Source organism: Centrocercus urophasianus, unplaced genomic scaffold, assembly GCF_019232065.1.
Source record: "Centrocercus urophasianus isolate 14NV4802_14NV808 unplaced genomic scaffold, USGS_Curo_1.0 seq_11, whole genome shotgun sequence".
In the NCBI taxonomy this organism is placed as follows: Eukaryota; Metazoa; Chordata; class Aves; order Galliformes; family Phasianidae; genus Centrocercus; species Centrocercus urophasianus.
The window spans coordinates 50,204,214-50,231,952 of record NW_024884253.1 but is presented as its reverse complement, the minus strand read 5'-3'; the positions used below and the strand labels follow the sequence as shown (position 1 = coordinate 50,231,952).

The 27,739-nt window shown below is 40.0% G+C and overlaps 2 protein-coding genes across 3 annotated transcripts in view; one reads left to right on the top strand and one right to left on the bottom strand.

The window, feature by feature from the left end:
- The window catches only part of PRELID3A (PRELI domain containing 3A), a 10,153-nt gene extending 7,179 nt beyond the window's left edge, over window positions 1–2,974 (bottom strand). For both annotated transcript variants that reach the window (XM_042835952.1, XM_042835959.1), the window contains exons 1-5: window positions 2,885–2,974; window positions 1,433–1,601; window positions 1,020–1,109; window positions 190–260; window positions 1–95 (exon numbers count right to left, since the gene is read on the bottom strand). The exon at window positions 1–95 ends at the window's left edge or, in 1 of these variants, runs on beyond it. In XM_042835952.1, coding sequence (XP_042691886.1) covers window positions 1–95; window positions 190–260; window positions 1,020–1,109; window positions 1,433–1,601; window positions 2,885–2,916 — 457 coding nt within the window. In that variant the 5' untranslated portion in view covers window positions 2,917–2,974. The remainder of the gene's footprint in view (window positions 96–189; window positions 261–1,019; window positions 1,110–1,432; window positions 1,602–2,884) is intronic.
- A 240-nt stretch (window positions 2,975–3,214) lies between these two features.
- AFG3L2 (AFG3 like matrix AAA peptidase subunit 2) lies at window positions 3,215–26,901 on the top strand. The gene is made up of 17 exons (XM_042839128.1): window positions 3,215–3,331; window positions 7,262–7,361; window positions 7,836–7,904; window positions 8,887–9,002; window positions 9,873–10,025; window positions 12,499–12,573; window positions 14,112–14,236; window positions 15,902–16,175; window positions 16,724–16,861; window positions 19,551–19,704; window positions 20,421–20,528; window positions 20,665–20,790; window positions 21,982–22,092; window positions 22,616–22,731; window positions 23,613–23,813; window positions 24,750–24,944; window positions 25,898–26,901. The coding sequence occupies exons 1-17, from the start codon at window positions 3,215–3,217 to the stop codon at window positions 26,138–26,140; spliced, it is 2,421 nt and encodes an 806-aa protein (XP_042695062.1). The 3' UTR covers window positions 26,141–26,901.
- The last annotated feature ends 838 nt before the right edge of the window (window positions 26,902–27,739 follow it).

Sequence of the window (27,739 nt, the reverse complement as noted above, 5' to 3'; positions counted from 1 at the left end):
CATTAGAAGATATTGTGTTTGCCATTAAGCTTTCCAAATAACTGCTCAAGCTAATGCCTTTGACAGTAATAACTGCTTCTTGAGTTAGCACAGTTCTGTAAGAGAATAAAGAGAAGTTAATACTCACACTGAATTTGCCTACCATATTTTTTCCAATACACAAAAAAGCATACAAATACCCTTACTTACTTTTCAGGGTTTTCAGGATGAGGTGTGTAAACCAGTCTCTCATCAACAGACACCAAGTTTGTAAGGGTAATCTTAAAGAGAAAAAAAAGATGTGAAATTCTCACATATCATCCTTCACTTTTGTATTACTGACAGCACTGTTAAGTAGCAGAGCACTCAATTTAAAGGCAAAGACAAAGCAGCAGATGCAGAGCATAAAACCCAGAACACAGTTGATAAAAAGACGTATGAAGGGTGATGCATACTGTCCTATCATAGATGTAATTGTATCAAAGTTCCTATTAACAGCAAACTGCACAAAAGCTTTCCATTTGCTCTCTTTTAAATGTCAAACCATATCTGATTTATGGCATGCAATTCAGAAAGGCTCTTTAAGACCAAGACCACTATGACATTATTCTGCGTGTACCAACAATTAATAGCAAGGAAAGCAAACACCTTTCATGCAAAGACAAGGCTCTCTCCCATACAGACAGCTCTACTTCAAATCTCAGAGTTGCAAGTTCCCAGGATAGCAAAACACAGCATAATACTTCCTTTACACTCGTGGAGAAAAAGGCATTTCAAACAGTTGCAAACAGTAGTATAAAGCAGAACATGTTATTTGCTTTAAAGTTGAAACATTATGTGCATCCTGAGAAAGTCTTATACTAAGAGAGTCACAAATCCTTGACTCAAAAGAATTCCTGGGAAGAAGGAAAAAAAAATAAAGGCACCTGGAAATTGCCTCCTTCTGTTGAAAGATGTAAACTCATTGCCACACTGTTAAGAGAGACAAAATATCTAATCTCCATCACTAATTACCAGAAGCTTCTTAAGCTGTCACTCACATTAGTTGAGCAAAGCTCCATCTTTTTTTCCACTGGATCCACCACAGAATGTTCCTCAATGTAAGTCAGAGTTCTACTTGTTCCTAAAATCTGAAAGTGAAGAAAGACAAAACATAAAAAAAAATAATTGAAAAGTGAAGCACAATTCACAAACACAAAACCACTGCTATCTGTGGCAAGACTACCAGGTGCTATGTTGCATCAGCGACACAGAGTGACGCAGACCAGCTCAGAAGGCATGCACAGACAGGCCGCATATTGCAGCCTACCATGCGTTCTTGCTATGCACCACACTGATCACAGCTTACGTGATATTTGTGGATGGCGTTCCCCAAAAATCAAGTTTTTACTTGGAATTCAGTGCCAGTTCACGTGACGACACACAAATGCATCACACCCTCAGCAAACCATACCGCTTTTACAATACTTGGCAATCCCCACTCTGTGCTGAGCAGACGGTGGCTGTGCAGCCTCCCCCGGTTGTCAAGGCTTCTGTCGAGGACATCTACTCCTACTACACATGGGTTCATTGGGTTGGGGTACTTTCTCATAGCAGCTTTGATCACTGTATCCCAGGGGTGCCTGGAGAAAGAGGAGACAATCATTTATGACTAGTTTGGATTTATTTGCAAGCATTCGGGAACCCTAAATCAGGGCTCCAGCTTTCTTAACGCGGCATGTGCTGTACAACTTTACAAGCTCCCAAATGTCCCTTCAGAATTAAGTGATGCTTGGAAAAACCATCAGGAAGTGTTAATACGCAAACAGGAAAACAACATATATTCCTTTATGGAGAACAAAGAAAGGAATGATTAACCCATGACTAACAGAAGTAAGGGCAAAGGGCAACAGTCACAAACTACTACATGTGACGTTCCAATTAACTATATAAAAAATGTAGCATCAGGGTGGATGGCCACAGAGTTTGCTGAATCTCCACCCGCCTCCAAACTCAACTGACAAAGAAACCCCACAGTTAAGTTAGCCCTGCTCTGAGAGGGAAGCTGGAATAGGTGGTCGCCAGAAGTCCATTCCAATTTAAATTCTACCGTAATTATAAGCACACCAAATAAAAGAGAACAGAAATTATCACCTTGGAGTCAAAAATAAATAAATAAATAAAAGCAATCAGGAAGTTCAAAATAAAGAAACAGATTTCGAGAAACCACATCCCATTGGGGAGGGCCTTTTTATAAGGGCAGGTAGTGACAGGACGAGGAGAAACGGCTTTAAACTGGCAGAGGGTAGATTTAGAGTAGATATTAGGAAGAGACTCTGTACTGTGAGGATGGTGAGACACTGGAACAGGTTGCCCAGTGAGGCTGTGAATGTCTCCCCACCCTGAAAGCACTCAAGGCCAGGCTGGATGGGGCTGTGAGCAACCCGGTCTATGGGAGATGCCCCTGCCTATAGCCGGGGTTGGAGCTAGATGATCTTAAACGTCGCTTCCAGCACAAACCATTCCATCATTCTGTGATCGACTCTGCAGCCTTAAGCCTGTGCTTCCCCTTCTACTTCCAGCAGCTCGTTAGCACGCATTATTGTTACGGACACTCTTCTCAATACGGAATTGTTTCTATTTAAAAAGTTTAGAGAGCATCAAGCTTCGGTAATCGCAAACTCCCGGGACGGGAGCAGCCCCGCTACGGCAGGATGGGCCGTTCGTATCTCCTTGTGGCGGGGAGCTCGTACATCTCCCGACATAACGACCGCCCTGGCTCCAGCACAGAGCTGGCGGGGACGCACAGGACGCCTCCACGGCCGCCGCCGCTTCGCCGCCTCGCCTCCTCGCGGCTCGCTCGCAGCGGGATAACTACGGCCGCGCTCCCTCCCCCGCCATTTACCGCCGGCTCACCACCCCCTACCCGAAGACGTGCTCCGAGCTCCAGATTTTCATGGCCGCCGCCGCCGTTTCCTCGGGCGGGAGGACGCGGCGCGAGCTCACCGCCCGCAGCGCGCGCCGGCCGGCAAACGGGAGGGCGGGGCCTCAGTCGTGCCGGGGAGCGTCACGCGATGACGTCACCTCCCGGCCGGGCGCTCCCTCAGGCGGAGCCTCGCGGGGCCCGTCTTCCGCTCTGAGCTCGCGCCGCGGCCGCCGGAAGTGACGCGATGACGCCGGGAGGCGGACGTAGCGCGCGGGGGCGGAGCGGCGGCGTGACGGCGGAACGGCGGCCACGGGAACGGCCGTCGGGGCCATGGCGCAGCGCTACCTGCTGCTGGCGCTGGGCGGTCGGCGGCGGCTGCCCGGGGTGCTGCTGCAGCAGCTGCTGTGCGGGAGAGGCCTGCCGCTGCCGCGGCCCCGCCCGGCACAGGTGAGCGACGGCCCGCGGGCAGGGCGGCTCTGTGTGCGCGCGGGCCCGTCGGTGGCCGCGGAGGGGCGGGCCGCGTTTGCCCGGTGCCGGCCCTCGGAACGGTGCGGGGACGGGGAGCGGGCGTAAATACGGAGCCGGAAGCGGCGGCCGGGCCCCGGCGGGGGAACCTTCAGCAGCGGGCGCGAGGTCAGCCCGGTGAGCTGACACCGCGGTGCGGGTTGGGAACCTCGAGGCGGGCGGTGAGTGCTGAGTGGTGCTGGGCGGCCGTCGGCCCTTCGTACGGCGGCTCGGTTGTAGGGTGGGCGTTGCCCTGCTCGGCCCCGACGTCTCGGAGGAACTGACTACGGGTCTACGTTAGCGCTTGGGAAAAGGTGGTTGTTGCTGTCCTGCGTCAGCGATAGCTTAGGCAAAGTGCTGGATCTGACTGTGGTGAGCTGGGAGAGCTGCTGTGGCTCCTTGTCTGCTGGGCTGTCCGTGCGGGGAGGGATGTCTCTGAGAGGAACGCACGCAGGGGTGTTAGTGACTTGTTCTACTGATTAGTGAGTTTCTAGTGTAAATGGTGGAATTGTGTTTGTGTGGTCATGGTTAGGAGAAAAAAAAAAGTAAAACAGCATTGCTGCTAGTTTGTCTGAAGACTGCTTCTCATTACTGTCGGTAGAGTATGATGGATTCTTATTGGGAATGAAGAAATAGTGTAGGGGCAGAGAGGTGGTCATTCCTCTGTACTCGGCAGTAATGGGGCCACACCTCAAATGCTGTGTTCAGTTTCGGGCCCCTTGCTGCAAGAAAGACATCGAGGCTCTGGAGCAAATCCAGAAAAGGGCAATAAAGCTGTGAGGGGTCAGGCACAGGCCTTATGAGGAGCAACTGAGGGAGCTGGGATTGTTCAGTCTGGAGAAGAGGAGGCTGAGGGGAGGCCTCATTGCTATCTGCAGCGACCTGAAGGGAGGTTGTGGTGAGATGGGCGTCAGCCTCTTCTCCCAGGTAACTAGCAGTAGGACAAGAGGGAATGGCCTCAAGTTGTTTCAGGGGAGATTCAAGTTAGATATTAGTGAAAAGTTGTTCTCAGGGAGTGATGCGGCTGTGGCACAGGCTGCTCAGGGAGGTGATGGAGTCACTGTCCCTAGAAGTGTTCAGTAACCATGCGGGTGTGGCACTGAGGAAAATGGGTTAGCAGACACGGTGAGGATCGGTTGATGTGGACTAGGAGATCTTAGTGGTTTTTTCCAACCTTAAAGCTGCTATGATTCTATATCTGTGCTATGGGGAGAACTTCATGTTCGTTCCAGCATTCATGTGTTTCTATGGGTAGCAAAACAAGATAAGTAACTTATCTGAAATTAGATTTATTTATTTATTGCCAGCTTGGTTTCTTTTCCTCAACATGCTCTTATGTAGTATCAGTCACGGTTAGATATTGGAGATAACTTTCGACTGCATTTTCTTTCTTTAAGAACCATAAATTGGAACTTGTATATGGATAAAGCTTTAAACTTGTAACTTTCCTGAATTACTGTGTTTTTGATCCTTTATTTACATAACTTGGTGTGACTTTTCTGTTCTTTGGGTATCCTTGATATAAGGCAAACAAAGATTGATTATGGTCACAGTGTTTCTGCAAATTCAGTAGTTCTGCTTTCTTTTAAATTACACATTTTATTTAAGGTTGGAATTGTGGAGAAGGTCCTTCAGAAGGTGCTACAGATCCTGTGTTTGTTATACTCAGGAGCAGTAACACTGTCACCTCATTTCTGAGGTATTTCAGTTGTAAAACTGACTTCTGTATGCTTCAGACTTGCTTGAACTTCTATTTAAAATAGTCTCGATTTTTAGAAAGATGTCACATTTATCTGAAGAAAAAAAAAATTATGACACGTGTGCGTGCTCTTTCTGCATACTGTGACAGTTCTTTCATCTCTGACTGGGAGAAGCGGGGCAGTTTCTGGTACCTAGCCCAGAACAGTCCCTGTGCTACCTAAGCATCCTGTCAAAACGTGTGCTGTTTGCCTTCCCTGTCCTTGGGCAGTGGGTGTGCTTCCAACTGCTGAGGTTGCTGTGGCATTTCCACAGGCAGCCAGCTTGAGGACAGCTCTTGTAGCAGAATCAATTCGATCAGCTTTCATCTTGGTGGTTTACCGTGTCAAAAAGTATTCATTACCATTGCAGTATGGTTCTACAAACTTCTGCTTTTCTGGAATGAGATGGTGAAAGGAAACTGCGTTTGCAGGGAATAGGTTTTGATGAGTCAGTACGTAGCATAAAAGCGTGCTGTCACTCAGTCAGGTGATGTTTTGAACGTGCTGTAAAGGTGGTTCTTTCCTTTTCTCACAAAATCAACTTTAAAACACTTCTGCATAATAAATGTATAGTTGCTTGTCAAGTTCTTACTGATAGATCTTGGGATCTGTCGAGAATGTCCAGCAATAAACCAGTTGTATTCATCAGGTCTGCCCCCAAAGCAGTGTCAGCTACTTCTTCCCTCTTTCTGCATGCCTCCCTCCCTCTCCAATTTGAAATCTGATAAAAATGTGAATTAAGGCTGTAATAAGCCAATGCTGGCCCTGCCACGCCAGGCAGTTGGATTTGGCTTACTCAGACTTTTATTTAAAACAAGCAGTTACCTTTTAGTTCTAATGAGATGGGAGTATCCAGTAACATTCATTCCGGTTAAAACAATTAAAACGTTCCAGTTATTCCAGTTAAAACAATCTGAGCTTGTGGAATAAATCTTAAATTTTTGTTATTATAGGAGGCCAGCAACATAGAACAGAAGCCAGTGTTTTGGACATGGCTTTCAGTTTCATCTGTTGCTGCATTCACAGCCTGTTGACACTTGAAGTAAAGATAGAGACAGGCCCTATTTTTCTTTTTTTTTTTTTTTTTTTTTTTTCTTTTTTTGCCCATAGAGATTCATCCCAGTTGTCCCAAAGCCTCTTCCAAGAGCACACGTGCTATTGCTCGTGGTGGAGGTGATAACATATTGACCTTGGAAGCTGCTCTCTAAGTAAGCTGTTCTCCAGGCTACTCATGTTGTATGTGCATTACATGAAAAATATCCTTCTGAATTTCCAGAATCAGACTTTATTTCAAGGATCTGCAGTGGCTGCATCAAACAGCCAAGGAATTCTTCTTAGCACAGTCTATCGCAAAAGCAAGCTAGAAAGACACTTTGGCATTCTTCTTGGTTCCAGCAGGTGGAACTAGATGACTGCTCACAGTAGGTGTGGTCTGTTTCTTCAGTTAATAAGCTCCCACGCAGAAGACTTGTGGAGAATCAGAAGTGACAATATGCCAGTGTTCCTAGAGTAATTTGGGTGTGGAATCCAGTGCCCTTCGTGTTTTTCTTTATGCACAGGTTTTGTTTAAAACTGCTATATTCCAATTTTAACAATTGTAGGGATTCTAACTTTGAGGTTTAGTTCATAGATGTAGTCCAGGCTTTTTTAGGCTAGATGGATGTTTGCTGTCTTGTTCTGAGTACTGTGAATTTTCAAGTTTTCAGGACGGGGGGGGGAGCTTGGATTTTCTTTTACCTGAAATATGTCCTTGAAGAAAGGGAGCTTGAACTCCCTAGACATTACACTCTACTTCATTTCTAAAAGAAAGCTTTAGATATTGTAACCAAATACTTTAAAATGCTTATATTTCCTTCATTGCACTTAAATGGCAAACATCACTAGACAATCTTATTGGCTTAAGCTGCAGTGGTTTAACGTGGATCTGTACCTACACAGGAGTTTGGGTTTACTCTTAAAGCATCGTTCCTCCCTGCATTGGTTCCTTAGCTGGCCGTAGATATTGTGTGATGCATTCCTTTTGGTTTCAAGGGGATCTTAACTGCAAGGAAAGGGTTGCAGTTCTTTCACAAAAAGTGCCTCAGCATTGTGTGCATCATTTTCTTGCTGCTTACGTTTATTTTTCATCTTTCAGCCTCATGAAAGTGCTTTCACCGGTATTACGACTGACAGAAGGACAGTCTTGGCAAGTGTCATTGCTGCTTGCAGAAGGCTCTTCTCACAACCTCCCAAAGGTGACTGCAGCTTTGATCACTGGAGTGAAGCAGGCGGCTGAGGACGATGCTCATGTGCTGCTTAAGTTTATTGTGTACAGGGCAGTAAGCTCTTTTATTAATCAGCCATTAATCCTGAGGTGGAGCAGTGATTTATAGTATTTTCAGCCACAAACAGAGCTGACTGCAGTTTGCTCAACTTAACACTGTGCAGCGCTATTTTCTGTTGAGCTAAGCTTGTCTGTCTCTGGTTTAAAGGACAGCTTTAAGCTATTAAGTTTTTGATACTGAGTTTTTCAGTATCAATAGTATAAGATATATTCATGGGAACCTGATAGAGCTCTTCAGCAAAAGGACAAGAACAAGGCCATATTCTGCAGTGAATGTATTGCTTACTAATTTTTTTACGTTGTATACATTCAACTTGTGACTACTGAAATGTAATGTTACAGTTGTAAACTAAAAAACAATTATTTGCTTTTTAACTCTTGATAGGATTTGAAAAATATTTTCCCAATGGGAAGAAACCAAATGCAACTAAAGGTTCAGCTGGAGAAACAAAAGGTACAAACAGCCATTTGATTTCACTTCTCTTTTTTAGGATGTGTTCATTATATTATTCATTACATTAGATTCTAGCTAAACATTGGGTTTGTTTTCGGGTTTGTTGTTTCTTTTTCAGAGAACATATTTCTGTACTAGGTTAGTTTGAAAGTACAAGTTGACTTTTTAAAATGTTCTGCTTTCATGCGTTGTGTCTTCTGAAATAATACTCATTTTCTGTCATTCTCTTGTTGAAGTGCTTGTCCTTAAATTCTAGTTTTCCCGTTTCCTATTAGTTGGTATAGTCATGCGTTCAGATACTTTGTGTGTTTAGTTCTCAACTTTTCTTTTAGCTAGAACAGTTTCTGTTGAATGGAATAGGCAGAATTGTCTTTCTGGATGGGAATCCAGAACCATTTCTTCAGCTAAGAACCAAGCACATATAAAGAAGAGCTGGTGTGGCAGCGTGGTGCTGTGCTGTGCTTGTCTCTGGAGTATTAAACAGGGCTCCCACCTGTGGTATCAGTAAAGTCTGTCCTTCAAGAAGAGCATATTATGACTGGGGGAGGTGAATTCTGGGACGTGGTGCTGCTTAGAGTTTGTGAGGATTTCTTTGCATGTGTTGGTTTTTTGTTTTTTTGTTTTTTGTTTTTTTTTTTTAAGCTGAGGATAATCTTGCATGTCTTGGATTAGTGTAGGAGAAATACATTTCACACAGTTTCCATAATGTGCTTTGTTATATATTGGTAGCATTTTCCGAAAGTGTCATCAGGTATGCAGTTAACAGACTCCACTGCTGATCAAAACTGTATGATAGAGATGTCTCTCTGCCAATTGGAGTATCTTTTTCTACAGAAAAGGGTAGTTCCATTCTCTCTGATTATTGAAGCATCATTACTAGTTCATTTTGCAGGCCTCTTTAGTTTTATTTTAGCTTTAACATTAGAGTGAGATTGCTATAAAATATAAAGATACGATTTTTGTTGTTTTATTTTTTCCTTAGAAGCAAAGCAAGCTGGTGCCCGACAGCCAAGTGGGACTGGTAGTGGGGGAGGCAGCAGTGGTGGGAAGAAAGGTGGCAAGAAAGAAGATGCTAACTGGTGGACCAGATTGCAGAAGGTCTTGACCTTAACATATCTTTCTTTTTGATATTAACTGTCTTGAAGTAACCTGGTGTGCTTTTTTGCTTTCTAGGGACATTTCTCTGATTGCCTATGTTCCTCTTAGGCCTCCTGTGCTTTGTATTTCGTAGTAACCGGCTCTAGGTGGCACTCCCACTCATTGCCTTTCATAAATACTTGTTTGTATGTACCTTCAGAGGCATCCAACTCTTTAACTGGTTCAGGAACCTTAATGGAATGTTAAGGTATATGAATACGGCTGCTCATAATCTGTATTTCTGTAGTGGAGCCTCAGGCTTTTAAGAGTTTCATATTTTGTCTGAAAATGTCAGACATGTTATATAAATGAAAATGTTAAACAAGCTTAACAAGTTTGCTGTCAGCCATTTTGACCTTGATGGCATACTTGAATAAGCTTAATTTTGTAATATATGCTCACTGTCATTAGCTATAGCACGAAGATTATAGCGTTTAACAATGTAAGAATATTGCTCTCATTTTACTGGAGGTGTGTAAGTTTTCTCTTCCCCTCTTTTTTTGTTGTTTTTGTAGGCTTTGTGTATAGTGCAGGGGAAATTAAAATGGAGGGGAAAGGTCGTATAACAGATGACAGAACATTCTTTTAAAGTACTTCGTAAATGAAGACTGTGCAGTTACTGTTTGTAGAAACAATGTTTTTTCCACTAGCTTTGCCACTCCTCAATTATATCTGAAGCAACTGAAACATGTTAATACGGCAGAATATAATTTTATTTGATGTTCTCCGTGGTAACCTTGAACGCAGGGAAGATAACTCAAATAGATACTGGAATCTGTTGTTTACTTACTGTACTGTATATTCTAAAATTTGTTTCTTTTTTTCCCCTAGGGTGACATTCCTTGGGATGTCAGAGAGTTTCGTATGTACGTAGTGGGAAGTTCATTTTTCTGGACGATGGTTGTTTATTACTTCTTCTTCAGGGTCCCTGGGAGAGAAATCACCTGGAAAGACTTTGTTAATAACTACCTTTCTAAAGGAGTGGTGAGTAGTAGGGAATCAGAATGACGAATCAGTGTGCTGTAGGCGCTCCTTTCTGCCTCCCTGCTTGTGTTTGTATTGTTTTGTAGCTGTGCAGTGAGAGCTCGCTGGAGAGAAAGGGATTAGCTTTCATCTTCATCAGTTCCTTGTCTGATGTTCCAGGTGGTTGTATAAAGGCTTGTGTCAGTTCAAGAAAGCAGAGGGAGTGGACAACTCAGAGTAGAGCTTCTCGGTTAAACAGCTAGTGTTCTAATTCAGAGGCAGTGTGGCTTCAGTTCTCAGGATGGATTTACTGTTGATTTAATGGTTTAAGCAGGTGTGCCATGTGCCCTGAGGAGGAACTTATTCCTAACCCTAAATACTTCCGTTAGCCCTACTGGGGGTGGGAGGACTTCTGTTTTTTCATTCCTTATATTAATAGATTACCAGGGATCTGAGTAGCAGTGGTGCTAACAGACAGGAGAGGGTGGGAAATGAAAAAATCCCTTTCAGGGGCAGTGAATTGGCTTAACCATATTATAAAGTAGTCTCCCTTACTTGCTTTCTCCTTTTATTTCTTCTTTCCTTCTTACGTAGAGCTACTTCTGGAGCAGTCAATTCTGTCATCAGTGTCCTATATCTCTGTGTAACTTGACATCTTTCCACAGTTGGAGTAATAGGTTGGTGATGCCCTGAAGTGCAGGATTTTGAGTGTTTTATACAGGCCTGTTCCACCTCAGGAGCCACAAATGCTGGGCTCTCTTATTTCCATGTTTGTAGCTTCTCCTGCAGGTTAGAAGAACACAGGCTTGCTTCCTCCTCTGCATTCCAGACATGGGGTTTTGAGTTAACAGCATGTTTCCTGCACCTTTGTTGCTGTGATAAACTGCTAAACAGATTGTGTCCTACCTTTCTTTGTCTTAATGCTCAATGCAGAGCTGCTCTTTATGCTTCTACTGTTCTTCTCAGGCTGCATCTGGAAGTTCTGTTCTTAGTTGGCAACTATGTGTACATCTTGTGGAATGGAAGCATACTGGTTATGCTTATACAGCAGCTAAGACACTAGCTCAGTTAAAAAAAAAAAAGAAGTAATCAGTAACAATTAATGAGGTCTGAACCTCATGGTTGCAGAAGAGCATTATGAAAGTAGCTTGTTGCATAAAATAAAGTCTCTTGGCCTCTATAAGATATGGTCTGGATATTCCCATAAACTAAAAATGTATTCATCAAAAGCTGTTGGTTGTAGTCCTGACCAGTTAGTGGGGAGAAAAACATCAGCAGTGCTGGGGTTACACACTGTCCATAACAAAGATGTTCAGGTAGTCTTGCTTCCTGAAGTCAGATCAGATCTTAAGTGGCTTCTTAGCTTGTATTTTGCATGAGTTTTACCATAAATGTTCACACGTGGTAACTTGAGGAAAGTGTTGCTAGCCTGCATGCAGCTCAGACCCGACTTGTAGAACCGTAATTAGTTTTAAAACTTTAAAAATTGCTGAAACCATTTATTGGATGGAAAGAGGCAGAAGAAATGGAACTAAACTACTCTTCCATTTTCCTTAGCAATTGTAACCTTCTAAGACACTGAAAAACACAAGAAACTAGGAATTTGACGTTTTTTCCATCTTAAAATAAGAAGCTTAGCGTTTTTTATCTGTGAACCTGCAGCTTGATTCTTGATTTTAGTTTCTGATTTGTTACCTTTACAAAATTATTTTGGTAACTTATGGATGTTCCTGTGTTTAATGTGGCAGTACAGGAAGTCTTTTATATTAGCAGGAACAATTGTAAGAGCAGAGTTAAGTTTGGAAGCTGCTGAAGGAGTTTAGCACTCTGTGGCTTATCACTTTCTATGTTTGACCACTGAAATAGTAAAACAACAGTATTGTTTAACTACCTCACTCTACCTCTAATTTGAGAGAAGGTGGATTTGTTCTTTATTTTTTTTTTTGTCCTTAAGAAAAGGTATGAAGTCATCCTTTCCATCTGATTTCTGCTGTGCCAATATTCATTGTTTACCAGTTGTGTAGTTGCTTCCTTACATTGGAATTAATGAAGTTAAATTAAATTGTCACTGAAATAAATTCTTTGAGATTCTTAGTTAATGGCGTTCCTAGGATGCAAGTTTGGAGTGGGGAGGAGCTTTTACTATTTCTAGCCGTGAGCAGGATTAAGGCTAGTTTGAGATATTTCTTTTTTTTAAATAGAGCTACCAAGCAAAAGCATGTGGGAGTATAAAATTTGCTGTACACATCTGAAACAGCACAGTTTACTTAGAAACTTTTGAGCTGATCTTAAATAGAGTTAAAAACTGGATAACTTGTGTGACACGGATGGTGTCTTGTGGAACCATCCTGATCTACAATGTGACTTATTTTTTTTCTTGCTAGAAAACAGAACAGGTTCATATCTGGTGTATGCAGCTGTGCTAGCTGTGATGGAAGAATAGATAAGAGTTTGTACACTTTAACAGGTGACAGGTTTTGTTCTTTCCCCACAGGTGGACAGACTGGAAGTGGTGAACAAGCGCTTTGTTAGAGTGATCTTTGTGCCAGGAAAGTCTCCTCACGAATGGGTAAATGTTTCTAATACATTTACACAAGACTTTAGAAAGAACAAGGCAGCCTTTTGATAAAGTTTGATGCGGAGAACTTAGGAGCATTAGTTGTCTTTTAATTTTAAATGTGTTTTTTGCTTTACTGTTACATTATTCTACGTGGCATAGGTTTATAGCAAGACATAACCAAGTAGTTCCTTTCCTGCACCGTGCTCTTAATACAAATATATGGACAGAAGGAGTGCGAAATTATTGAAGATTCTGTATTTCTAATTACTGTCAGCTCAAGAATATACCAGTCTTAAATGTGCATTTGGATCTTTTCTTCCCCAGGCTGCTTTTAGATAGTTAGTTATAAGGAAACTTTTAATTTTCTCTGTTTGATACTGCAATTTTAAAGCTAAACTACCAGCTCTTATTCTTGAGAAATGCACTTTTTTCGGCGAGTTACTTTTCCTAATATATATATATAAACATAAATATAATTAAACATAACCAGGAATAGGCTGATGAAGATAAAAGTTCTCCGAAGAATAATGCTTGCAGGCTGAGACCCATTCAAAAAATAAACATAATGCTCATATACATAAACATGAAAACTTTTGTTCTGAGCACCATCTCTGCCAGCTTCAGACCTTCTCATTGTGCAGGTGATTGACTCTTATTGTCATGATTTTTTTGTTTACTGTTTCATAGCTTAGAGAGGCTTTACGTCATTACCTTAATTGGTGATAGGTTGTTTGTTTAGGGTTTTGTTGGGCTTTTTAATTGACTTTCTGAAACTGCAGGTCCCTCCAGGATAGAGTGAAATCTGCAGCAATTACTTCATCTGTGGATTTCAGTGCAACTTATTTACTCACCTACTCTTTAGCCCACATACCATCCATTGCCTTAGTTTCTCAATCAGTTAATACTTAGGGTTACTTTTTTTTCTCCAGCATTAGAGGAAGGGCAAGTCAGGCAGGTCATGGTGCAAAAGGGGAGATTCTCACAAAACAGACCCAATCTCATCTGTGTTTCAAAGTAGAATCTGGATTGTTTTCCAGGTATACAATAACTTCATACTGTCTTTTGTGAATACAATTTATTTTAAAGCTAATATGGATTCCAAATGTATATAATTGCTTTTCTTAGTCAGGAAGGCTGAGATCTTATGGTGAAATAGTAGGTTGTATGATTGCTGTGCTTGCTGGTTCAGTGCTGTGTTTTTTTCTGATTATGTAATTCTCTCCTAAACACCTGTTTATCTATTCTAAATATTTCTCCCTCCATTTTTTTTTTATGGAGGAAAGGCCAGGATTTCAGTGTACTTATAATGCACAAAAACTTGGATGTGTGGTTTCTGTAGAGGCAATGACAAACACAGTGTCCAAGTTGGTAAGCCATAGATTTATTAGATGCATCTTCCATTGGTTACGTACTTTATAAGATAACTTAAAATGATGTTTTGGTCTGATTATCTTCTAATGTTTTCTTGTGTATGTGCTAGAATTTGGCTTAAAACTAAGCTGAGGTGGGATAGGGCACTTTGTGGTGATCTCTGCTCTTTTTTTCAGCAGTATGTCTGGTTTAATATCGGTAGTGTGGACACTTTTGAACGTAATCTTGAAACTGTACAGCAAGACCTGGGTATAGAAGTGGAGAACAGGCTGCCTGTAGTCTACTCAACAGAGAGTGATGGGTAAGAAGCATGTTTTGTTGTTTTTGTTTTTAAAGTATCTTGATGAGAAATTGTCTCTACAGTAGGGTTGTAAGACATTCCTCCTATGCTACACTGGGTGGCAGTATTATCAGAACAATTGTGGAATCATAAAATGGCCTGGGTTGAAAAGAACCACGATGATCATCTAGTTTCAACAATAGTCATCTTGGCTTTATTTCTGAAAGTTAACACAGGACCTTTTCAGTACATTATCTGTGTAAAAATCTCAGTACATACATATTTCTGTTCACAACTAATCCTTTCTTCACAGGAGCCCTTTAGGTGGCCTGGACTAGAGCAGGAGTCAGCAAGACACAGCAGTAATGCTCCAGAGATGGTGCTCAGGGATTTTTGAGAGAACAAAATGTGGCACAGAACTGCAGTCTATTGACTGAGTTGTAAAAGACATCACTTTCTGCCTGTAAATTTGACAGAGACCTTGCAAAAAGGCAAGGTATTGGTGATAAAGGGAATTACATTATTGTGCCTGTTAGCGGGAGCTGGAAGATGTATCATGCTTTTAATCAGCAAGTTGTTTAAGAAAAATAGCACATCTGATGTATGGCATTGTTGCTAACCCATTAGGGAGTAATGGTTCCAATACTTTAAGATTTGTATTCCTTATAGGTCTTTCATAGCTGAGCAGCAGCTGTATGATCACAGATTCAGAATCTGTTTAATTCCATAGTGTAGGAATATCTGGCTCTTCCTTTTCATCCTAGAAATCTGGGCTTTTTGCAAGAGCATGAAAATCTTATGTGGGAAGTTGTGGTAGTACTCCTGTCTCTTTAGGATTTTATTATTGCTGAGAGTTGAGAGAATGTCTTGTGAACTGTTCTTTCCAGAGAAAAAGCCATGAAGTGCTCCAATGCTGTGATAATGAGAACTGGTTTAGTATTAGGATTTTCAGCTCTTATAGAGCTGTGCTAGGAGGTTGGAGGACAGACCGTGTGAGATGGCAGGCAATTGAGTAATCAGAACAAGGCTGTAGCCTTGGGACAGAGAAACAAACACAGAAGGAAATTTAGAAGTTGAGAAAGACTTAGGGGACCAAGAGTGAGTATGTATTTTTGAGAATTTTCTGCTTGAAGGTGTAGTGTATCCTGATTATATGTTACCTAATACAGCTCGCTTTGATTAAAACAACCATTTCCATCCAAGTCCTGTGAATTCATCTTTAAAGGGCACGTAAAATGAGCTGCTTCTGTTTCCTAGGGAATGCAGTTTTTCTCTGTGTACTTATTGTTATCACTTGATGTTGGTTTAAAAAAGAGAAAGACAAAACTGTTGCTTGTTGAGCATCAAGAGTAGGAATGTATTACCCTCTAAGTGCTTCAATTTATATTTTCCAGCAGCGTAAGAGAGGGCAGCAATGAAAAATTAATTCAGCTCTTAACTACAGTTAGAAAAAGTTTTTCGGTCGGTTTGACATCTGTAAATCAGAATCTTTTTTGCTTCTCAAATGTATTTTATTTCCCAGTGTGAACATCTTGTAGAGTAACATTTACAATATCTTTGCAAGCTAGACTATTAGTTCTGAATTCGTTTAGGTTTGCTTGTGATGAAACCAATGTCTTGTACATGCTGTGCTCAGTAATGGATTTTTGTAATGCTTGGCTGTCTGCTTTTTGTTTTTCTCCACAGATCGTTTCTCCTGAGTTTGCTGCCTACAATCCTTATTATTGGTTCTTTACTGTACACATTAAGAAGAGGTCCTGCAGGCTTAGGTCGAGGAGGACGTGGAATGGGTGGACTTTTCAGTGTGGGTGAAACCACAGCCAAAGTCCTTAAGGACGAGATAGATGTCAAATTCAAAGACGTAGCTGGCTGTGAGGAAGCCAAATTAGAGATAATGGAGTTTGTTAACTTTCTGAAAAATCCCAAGCAATATGAGGATCTGGGAGCAAAAATTCCAAAGGTAATGAAGTGATGACTTAAGAGATGATGATTTGATTCTTTTGTTAATCCTCAGGAATTTGATCTGGACCATGAACATTTACATAGGCAGTACTTTCTAACTTCTCACAATCAGGAAAAAAAATAATAGACATTAAATGCCAACAGAATAACTATAGTGCCAGAAAACTTTTTAATGGAGTATTTCACCTGTTTGTATAAGTTAGAAATTATACACAGGGTACTTGTCTACCATAGTTGTATTGTAATGGTTATAGAATTGCCTGTCACTTTTTGACTATGCTGTAGTGGCAGCCCAGCTGGAAACAGGCCACTTTTTTTTAAATGTTAGATGAAGAAATCACTGTCCCTATAATTCTGAGTCAACATGAAAATGCTGTATCTGTTTTTTTCTTCATGCTGGCTTAAATGACAGATGAAATTTCAGTCTCTTTTCTTCTACCGTTTTTACTGTGGTAAAGGGAAAACCATGGCTTTACCATGTAGAAGATCTGTAAGTAAGGTATAGTTGCACTGTTTTCATAAGGAAAATGTCTGTTTCTCTCGCAGGGGGCAATTTTGACAGGTCCTCCAGGTACTGGAAAAACACTTCTTGCTAAAGCTACTGCTGGAGAAGCTAATGTACCATTTATCACAGTCAATGGCTCAGAGTTCTTGGAGATGTTTGTTGGTGTGGGTCCAGCTCGAGTAAGTCTTTGGCCTTGCTGTTTTATGTGTGGTGGTTGTTGAAGAGTCTGTCAAATTTGGTGGACAGTTTGATGATAGATTCAGGCTTTAATCAATAACTTTTTTAATCTTTAAGTTACTTAACCTATGCAGGTTACCCTGTAAGTGATATTAGATGCTTGCCTAAGTACAAGAAGCATAGAGTTGCCTTTCATAAAAGGAAGAAATGTAGTTCAGTACTGATTATAGGTTGTCTGGGCCCTAAGGGTCTACTTCTTTACAGAGACCTGGAGGGGGGGAAAAAAAAAAAAGAAAACCAGAACAAAGCTGTCTTCAAGCTCTGCTCCAAAGTAAACACACTAGCTGGGTCAGAAATACATACCTCATTTGGCTGCTGCTATGGGGGTGTCTTTTTCTGCTCTAAATCATTCATATTTCTCTGAAGACCTTTGTTTTCTTTGTAGTGTCAAACCCTTGAATGTAGTTGTCCTGGTCACACAATTGAGCTTCTGATTGAAATAGGAGCTCGTGGATTATGGAGCTAATGCTTTAATTTCTGGAGATCAGGTGATTTAAACAATCAAATATATCATACTTTTTTATGTTCTGCCTTAATACATTTTTAATGAGCTATTTTAAGTGGAAAGTGTTAGCTCTGTTCCAACACTTCCATTTTAATTTTTTTTTTTTTTACTACTGTATTTCAGACATTCAGTTTGAAGTCTGTCTTTTCGTGCCTCGGAAAGGAGGACACGCAGAACTGCCGATTAAATATGTTCTAGAAACAAGCTGCTGGAAATGTTTTGTAAAGCTGGAAAAATAGAACTCCTTAAAATGTCCAAAATTGTGCCCTATTTCCAACAGCTTATACCTTCACCAAGCTCTTAACCATTTTGTCATAAGCCTCAGAAAGTATATTTTCAGGCTGACGCTGTTCTGGAGAATTTGAGTTGAAATTTATTAGCTACAGTTTTTGAGCGTGAAATGGAAGTGCTTTAGGATCTTGATTTGAATTTGAAATTTTACAGGGAATGGGCTTTACCAGATACATGCAGTTTTAGGTCCTGTGAAAATTCACAGGCAAGTTAATTTTGATTAAATTCCTAAAGCCGTGAAAATCTGCAATTTTCATGTGGCTGGACTTATTTGAGGCTTGTGGTTAAGCTTTCTGTTTGAGTATATGCTTCCTGCTACCTTAAGTTCTTCTGTTGATTTTTCTGAAGTACTTCTTCCAGTAATATAGATGGGAGATGATGGTTGAAGGCAGGCAATTCTAGATCTTCTATAAAGAGAAAAGGGAAGTAGGTGAGAGGCACACTGGTTGGTATAGAGCCTGCGACTGAGGGAACAGGGGACATTTAGAGATTTGAATGTGGAATCTGGTTTAGGAGGGAAGGTTCCAATGAAGATGCCAAGTGAAACTGAAAATATATAAGGAAATTGTCAAATGGAACTGCTGTGATGGGGAAAGGGTATAGACAAAGGAAGGAAATACATGTAAGAAATAACATGGTGGTAAAAAAAACTTACATGGTGACTGTGTTTGAAAGCTGTGAAGGTAGTGATCATGTCAATAGGATGAGTGGGAGCTGAAAAAAGCCTACCATAGAAAGGACTTCACTAGGAGACAGTAACAAAAGAAGCAGACCTGTATCCTCCAGGAAGGCGGTAGATGTCTAGGAATACTAATGGTACTCAAGCTGTATTGTCACTAACTATTAGCATAAACCTGAAAAGCCCGAAAGCAAAGTAGGTTAACCTTTTTGTCTTGACTGGTGCAGGTGTAATTATTGCCTCTTAGCACTAAGTGATACCTTTGACATAACAGTTGCTCCTTCAGCTGTGAATGTTTCAACACTGTTGATAATTTCTGGTTACCTTTCAGTACATTGTGAGAGAGTGGTTTTGTTTCATTTTCTATGAATTTGGTAAATCAGACTTATCAGTGATGCTTAATCAATTGTAAATTACGCTATGCTGGAAAAGAGCCTTCGTTCCTGTGTGGTCTTTTAGTTCTGTTACTTCTGAAAAATAGTCATTTAGTTTGGATCACTCTTTCAGACCAAAGGTGGTAGTTCACTTTGAACACCTGACACTTTTTCTTTGTTCATCACATTTCTTGTTCTTATTCAACGTACTTTTATTCGAACTCTGTTGACAAATCTGAATGAGTTTCCGCAACATGGCATACTGTCCAAAATTTGCACCACTTCACATCTTCTGTACCCTACGTGTCTTTTTAGAGACATCTATTCTAGTTGCCGTCTGTAATGTATGAAGTATTAAAGCTCTGAGCTGTGTGTAATTCTTCTGTATTTTTTAATTTACTGATTATTCCAATTATATCACTCACGTCTGTGAACTTGCTGAGTTGGTTTTAATGAAGTCCTGATATTTTTGTGAGCAGAATGTTGTAATGTTGCATCTTGTAGCCTGTTTGTGGTATAAGTATTACAGTAGGATTTGGTAGACAGTATCTTACTGGGGGGAGGAAGGACTTCCAGGTTATAGATATCATGTGCTAGCCATCTTTACACGCTTCTAGAAGTTAATTTAATTGAAAAATAAATACTGGGAGGTGAATTCAGTTTTCATAGCCCGTGTAATGGAGAGTCAGGATGACTAAGAGTCAGTATTTTCCACTGCCTTAACAGTCCCAGCACCATTGTCAAACAGTGGCTAACTCTTTCATATTCTGTTTCCTCTGAAGGTTCGAGACTTATTTGCTCTTGCTCGTAAAAATGCCCCATGCATCCTCTTCATTGATGAAATAGATGCAGTAGGAAGGAAGAGAGGAAGAGGCAACTTTGGAGGACAAAGCGAACAAGAGAACACACTCAATCAGCTTCTAGTAGAAATGGATGGTAAATATTTAATTTCTAAATTACAATGACAAGGATCTAATCATAAGTCCTTAGTGACTGAAGTACCCGCTGTATCGATCGCTGCGTTAATGTTTGCAGTCTTAGGTGCAAGATGTAAGTGTGCAGATGGTAGTAGAGGGAGGAACACAAATGAAAGAACTAGTGCACTTCTCAGACCTATTAACCAACACTGGGTTGATTTTAAATACAAATTACATTTGTATTAGGAAGCAAGTGTTTCCTAAAATGAGTCGTGCTTACTTCCTAGGATGAGTAATGGTGACTCACTTTGCTGCAGCCTGATGTTTACTAAAATTTGTTCAGGAAGAAGAGCAATTGTTCTGCATCTGATAACTTTGTCAAAGTTAAATAAGTGAAAAATAAAATTGCATGATGGCAGTCTGTGTGTTAAAAATATATTTAGGCATATGGACGTACACATAGCTAACCATGTTGGTTCTGCAGTTTACTTGGAACTTAATCTGTTGCTGTCCTTTGTAGATAAAGTAAGCTTTGATACAGCACTACAGAAAGCAGAGCCAAAGGCTATTTTTTGCTTGTTGTGAAAAGCTGGACAGTGTTCTAGAAAAAGGAACTATTTAAGATCATTTTTGTTAACTGCCAGTACTGTTGTGGCCCCATAAAGTCAACAGTTTGTTGATTTGTTCTTCTTGACAGTTACCTTTACACAGAATTTTATTGTATTTTTTCAACAGGCTTTAATACCACCACGAATGTAGTAATTCTGGCAGGTACTAACAGGCCAGATATCTTAGACCCTGCTCTAATGAGACCAGGACGCTTTGACAGACAGATCTACATTGGTAAGTTTATGTGCATCACTTAATTCTGCTTATGTAGAATGCTACCAAATTCACTAGCTATTTACATATGTAAATTCTCCGTGCACACTGATTTACTTATGAAAAGTAAAGATGTATCTTTCTTTAATTTTTAAAGGCCCTCCAGATATAAAAGGAAGAGCATCTATTTTCAAAGTTCACCTTAGACCTCTCAAATTAGATACAGTCTTAGATAAAGATAACCTAGCAAGAAAACTCGCATCGCTAACACCTGGTTTTTCAGGTAGGTAACTCTTAGTATCACTGTTCTCTGCTGTAGATATTTTATGATACTATTTCTTCTTTTCATTTTGTCTTTTTATTTTTGTGTTTGATCCAATCTGGCTCTCTTACTTTATTTTATTTGCTGGAACAATGTGAAATCATCTTTTCCTGTTTGGGCAGCTGGGAGATTTCTGAGGGTCTTGAGTTTGTCTCCCTCAGTCAGGTTGACATACAACATACCAGCTTCTGTCTTCAGCAGAAGCACCCCAGAAATTTCTCGTTGCCAACACTGGTATGTGTGACACTGGTATGTTACCTGCTGTAGGGAACCTGCTTTGGCAGGGGTGTTGGACTCGATGATCTCTGGAGGTCCCTTCCAACCCCTACAATTCTGTGATTCTGTGATCTACCTTTGAATATGGTTTTTTTTGATGCTTTGAACATACCAAAAAAGCAAACTGTTTCATAGTAGTTTGCATGAACATTCTATGGGGGTAATTTGAATTTCTGAATGCAGAGTCTTCTCCCTGAAAAATGTACTGTGACCTTTTGTTGAATTAGAAATGAATGTGCAAACCAACATTCTTGGCTTCTATCATAATCCATTTAATACCCGTGTTGACTGATAATGAATTCTTCACTATCTGTGGTCTTTAATAAAACTTTTTCTGACATCTGATTGCCAACATCTCTGGCAACTGCAGTGATCGTTTTTTTTTTTTGCTTGTTTTGAAACTATCAATAGCATTACCATAAATAAAGCTAACAAGAAGTGAATGGCTTGAAGCCAGTCGTGTGTCTCTGAAATGATTCCTTTCATGTCAAGGTCTGAGCTGTACTTGAACCATATGTAGGAAAGTTGTCTCTCTAAGTCTAAATGAGGCTAAATGCAGTGCAGTCTGTTGCAGGCAGAGCTTACAGAAGGTGCAGTAGAACCTGATGTACAAATCAGCACCTTGCTGATTGTAAGCTCTGTTCAGTAACAGTATATCTAAGAGCAAGGTCCTACAGCTTATCATCATAGTGTGTGTAGTTAAATCTATCTGAAAAAAACACCATGTACATGTAATGAATTACTTTGGAGTCTGTTACCTTTAATTCTATTCTGCGTGAGAATCTGTGGAAACATAATCATAGATAGGAATGTTTTTATGCTAGACAAAGAAGATTGGTAAAAATGATAAGTAACTTATATCTTCCCTGCCTGTAGGTGCTGATATTGCCAATGTTTGTAATGAAGCTGCATTAATTGCTGCACGGCATCTCTCAGATGCTATAAACCAAAAGCATTTTGAGCAAGCAATTGAAAGAGTGATTGGAGGTAAGTGTGTCATTCATCAACACTGTTGATGTAGGCACTTTTTACGTGGGAAGAATCTTCTTAAAGGCTATGTCTTTCCTCCTAAACATACTTAAGATTTAGCAAATAAGTTGCTGGGTTATTTTGCTGATTTCTGAAGTGGAGAAGGAGCAGAAATAGACGTTCAATCAGGACACTTTCTAGTTTGTTCAAAATGACAGGAGGAGTAGTTGTTTGAATTGAGTGATGCTTTTAACTGCTGTTAAGTTTAAATCTAGAAAATGACTGGATTTTTAAAGAGCAGATGTTTTATATACAAACTTGAATATTCTAAAGAACTGCAGCTTTAAAATAAGGGACAAGGTTACTGTAAAACCTCAGAGACAACACTTCTAAAAGTTGCTAGTTTTGTTTTATATTAATTTCTTCAGTAGAGTATATATGTGGCATCTAAGTATTGCTGACTGTGTTTCTAAATGGAAATGAGGGATTCCAGTGGAGAAAGATACGTCTGAAAGGATTTAATCAAATTTCTTTTATGAAGGTTTGGAAAAGAAAACTCAAGTTCTGCAACCAGAGGAGAAAAAGACAGTAGCATATCATGAGGCAGGGCATGCAGTTGCAGGATGGTTTTTGGAACATGCTGACCCACTCTTAAAGGTAAAGGAAGCGGTTTTTTTCCTATTCTTTTCTTTTCCCTCAATGCTGGGAGGACATTGAAATATGTAATCTCACAAAAGGCTGTGTAAATGTTATGTTTTGATTTATTTCACTTTGTGTAGCTTTCTTAAATATTTTCTGACTTGGGCGTTATGGGGTTTGTAGTAAAAATGGCCTTGGAAAGTGAGAGGAACTTGATGTTCCCACGAGACTGCCTGATTTGAAAGCTGCTTTTTCTCAGAGGCTTTTAGTTCAGATGCAGTGTTTAGGCTAATCTTAGCAGATTGTGCAGGTGCACACCTCTTCAGGAATACAGCTACAAAAATGGTCATCCAGAAGCTGATTTGAGTTTGCATAGCTTGGCAAGTTGAAAACAAGGGAGAACAGCCCAATCTCTTAAACCTGCTGTGACGTTGTGTTTTGAATGTTGTCTAGTTTTCAAGCTTAAAATTTTTCATCTACAACTTACTGCACAAAAGAGGAATATTAGAAAGCATGGAAGCTATCTATTCAGAATTCTGTTGATGAATTGTCTGAGAAATGTGAAATCTGTTCTGGAATACTTAAAGCCCAGTATGTATTACTGAAAGAATTATGCATTTTAATTAACACATTTAAAAAATGCCATGCAGTCTTTGCAAAAGGTGTTACAGTGGTTTTACCTTTCTTTTCCAGATATTCTAGTAGTTGTTATCCCAGTTTAGAGCTAGCCAGGGCTTTTAAGAATAAATCACAATGAGGGCCAAACAGTAAACGGAAGTAATGTCTGAATTAAAGTTGAAGGGTGAGTATGGTATAGGTTGTGATATTAAATTAAGTCAAACCAACAAACTTTTTTTTTTTTTAAACACTATTTAGCATTCTGTTTATTTTGATTGTAGGTATCTATTATCCCTCGTGGTAAAGGACTGGGTTATGCTCAGTATTTACCCAAAGAACAGTATCTTTATACCAAAGAGCAACTACTTGACAGAATGTGCATGACACTGGGTGGACGTGTATCTGAGCAAATCTTCTTTGGAAGAATTACAACCGGTGCTCAAGATGACTTGAAGAAGGTGACACAGAGTGCATATGCTCAGGTATATGCTTGAGTAATACTTATTTTTCTTATTGTTTTCCTTTTCTACTGCTTAACACTAATGTTTGTAAAGGATGTGATTTAATCACGTATGTCAAAAGCGTACCTCAGTAAAAGATTATGTGACTAAACATTATGCTGCTGTTGTATGGAGGTGCTGATGACTCAACTGTTACATTGTAGTCTTGCAGTGAGCTGATCGCTATTCTCCACCCTGTAGAGGAACGTGCATGCTGCACTGCATTCAAATACATGTGGGAACTCTACTTAAAAAATTAGTTTACTGCATATATCTGATTCTCTGATGCTACTTCTAAAGTTGCTCAGCTTGAAGACCCAATTGGGATTGACATGTATATGTAAATCCAGAAAACCTTGTACTTGGGCACTATTTGCTGTCAGTTCAGACATTTCATACCATATTAACTTAGCACAGCTAAGTGATATGAAATCTTAAGAATGTAGTGACTCATCTAACTGCAGCTCTGTACTGTGTAGATGCTTATTCTTGTTCCTGCATCAACATAAAAGCTGTCATTTGATAAGATGCTTGCAAGGTGAGCAAGAGAGGCATTTTAGAGGAGATCCTCTTCTTCTTTACAGCACGTTGCCCTTATCCTCCACTCTCAAACCACACCAATTTGCTGGTCTTTGGTAAATTGCTTATTTTCTCAGTTCTGGAAGTTTAACATTTAATGAAATGCTTGGCAGTGCTAATTTTTATCTGGCCATCAGTGTCTCTTGTTCAGTTTTAAATAGAAAATAGTAAGTATAGACTTACATTTGATTAAGCATATTGTCTCCAGAAAGGTCTAGAACCCTGAAAAAAAGATTGGAATTTCTCTTCAGCAGGTTTAATGACTTCCTAATTTCAATTCTGTCTACCAGATTGATATCAATATATCCTAAAATGTCACCATCTCCCCTTTACTTTCAGATTGTCCAGTTTGGTATGAATGAAAAAGTTGGGCAGATTTCCTTCGACCTCCCTCGTCAAGGAGACATGGTATTAGAGAAACCCTATAGTGAGGCAACTGCCAGAATGATAGATGAAGAAGTTCGGTCACTTATTAACATTGCTTATGAGAGGACATTATCTCTTCTGACCGAGAAGAAAGCAGAAGTAGAAAAGGTGAGTATTGTGATGGTTTTCAGGCACCAGCTTGTAAGTTAAAAGCCAAATTCTCGTTGCTAAAATGTTCAGTATTCATTTGTGAAGTTGGGGAGAACTGTCTACCTGCTAAAGTAGGTGTCAATAGATGTAATAGACCAGAATGAAGAGGGGGAAAAAAAAAGAAATAACAAAGCAAAGAATAAAAACAAAAAGTCACTACCACACACACAAAAAACAACAACAAAAACACAATACCTAACAGTCAGTACAAAGGTTCTAAATGATTAGGCTGAAAGAAGATCTCTAAGAAAGGAGGTATGCAATATTTCCTCTATCTGAATTATTTTTGAAATTCCTTCCATGTGCACGGGTTGCTTGAGATCTGCCTTGCTGCAGTTGAGGCAACCCTTGTGTGTGTTCTTTTCCTCCTTACCAGAAAGCCCAGTACAGCAAACAGGTCACTTTCCAGGATGGGCACCTGTCTGTTATGCTTATTGACAAGAAGAAAGTTTTGTATGGATTTGGTGAATGGCATTTTAGTAGATCATTGTTTTCACTGAATGCTCACTGACCCAAGAAGGTTATGAACTACACATGTGCTTTATATACATTAGTATTTTACACTGCTCTGTTTAGCTCATAACATTTGGCATAGAATACTTGTTTGAATCTATAGCTTAATGCATTGCATCAGGAGCCTTTTGGCAGCAGAGAAAGACTTGTTCTAAAGTAACAAGTAACAGTAGCAGTGCCCATAGAGTGTTTTGCCAAGCCTTTTAAGTAGGATTTGAAGAAAAAGATACGCTGCATAAATTCTGACAAAAGGAAAATTGGGTACTAAGTAAACTCTGAGCACCTTGTTTATCAAATTTATCTGTGTTGAATTGATGTTGTCCCAGACTGCCTTAAACTCCTGTGAGAAGAGAGACAACTGATGGTACTCTGTGTGACATAACTTGCTGCTCTTGCAGGTTGCCCTACGACTACTGGAGAAGGAAGTGCTTGATAAAAGCGATATGGTAGACTTGCTTGGCCCAAGACCATTTGCAGAGAAGTCCACTTATGAAGAATTTGTTGAAGGGACAGGAAGTTTGGATGAGGATACTTCTCTACCAGAAGGCCTTAAAGACTGGAACAAAAAGCGTGAAAAAGAGAAAGAAGAGACAACAGATGAAGAGGTTGTTAGGCAGATCAGAGGAGGGATGCCATTTTAACTGCCAAGTGTGTGGTGATGCTGACTTGCACTCTGGAAGAGAAATAAACTCACCTAGTTTGTACTTCCAAAACAAACAAATATTTATTCAACCAAACTGTATTAGAGATGGATGGAAAAGTGGTGTCTTGTGCAGAGACAAAGATATTCTACTCCCAGTATGTGGTATCATCAGTTCACCGGTAAAAGATCATCCTTCATTTGTCAGCCGAAGAAACGTACCTTTGATTTGAGCTGCGTTGGAATCCAGAACTGAACCTCCCAAACACTGAAAGAACTGAGATTCATGCACAAACTTCATAGTATTGTTTTTTTTTTTTTTTTTTTTTTTTTTTTTTGAAATGTATGTAGGCTTACTAAAAAGAAATAAATAATTTTGATTATTCATCTAAAATATACCTGTATGTGATTTGTTTCCAAAAAAATCACAGAAAAATGCATTGTTGAATGCTTGGCCAAAAGTCTGGTCTTGCGAAGTGTAACTAGCTTTGCAAAAGTGTCAGCTTTTTGATCTGATCCTCCTTTTCCCCACCCTTCATTTTGATTTTTAAAAGGAGTTGTTTACAAAGAACAGTCAAGTAAATTGCCCATACAACTGGACACCCAGTCAGATATCTTAAAACGTACTCATGGTTCAGTCTGGAACTTGCTCCTGCAGTTTTATTGGTCAAGTTTTTTACGGAGTTCTGTAAGATATTGAACATATGAATGTGTTGTGTAAATACAGTTTGAGTCAATAAAATCAGTACTTTTCTGAACAAAGCTTGTTTTTTCTTTTGCCAATTTCTTGATAACCAAATTCAGTCTGGTACGAAACTTCCTGAGTTTAAACCTTTGGTAAATTAGGGTAGCAAAATTGTGCTCTCACATTGCAAAAGCAGCCATTCCAAAGGTACTAAACCAGACTGTCTGAGTTTCATACTGGTTCGATTAATCTAAAGGTAGCAATTCTCTCTGCTTAGTTTAATGCATTGGTCTCAGTGTAGTAATCAGTGTTGGTTTACCTGCTGTGTGCCAAGAGTGTATTTGTTGGAGAATTCAGCTGTTGAAAAGATAACTGACAGTCTCCCTGTCCCAGAAAAAGGGAGGGAGCATGATCTGGGGAGGGTGAGGGGTTGGGTTCTGTTTTGTTTTTCAAGAGGAGGGAGAAGGAACTGAACTTCTCTACTAGATAACATTCTTTAAGGCTTAACAGAGGGCATGTTAAGGGACTAATCAGTGATAGATTCCAGCTGCATGTTGCAACATGTTGGAAAGCAGGATGGTAAGGAAAGAAGGGTCTATGAAAGGTCAGACTAACTGTCTGCCTGAGTTACTTGAAGCAAATTGTTTATAGAAATGATTTTTTTTCTTTTTTCTTTATTTTTTCCAGTGATGAAGGTGTTGCTATCGATGATGTCCTCCTTCATTGCAAGCCAGGTAACAAGGGACACAGGGCACAGTAACTTAGGACTTTTTTAGTCATTAAGCAGCTGTTGTGTGCTATTGAATTCCTTATTGTAGAATGAATATTTAGGAAGACACCCTGAATAAAACTAAACTTCAATTCCTGTATTACTGGTGTTAAAAAGTTTAGAATGAATGATTTCTGCAACAGTAA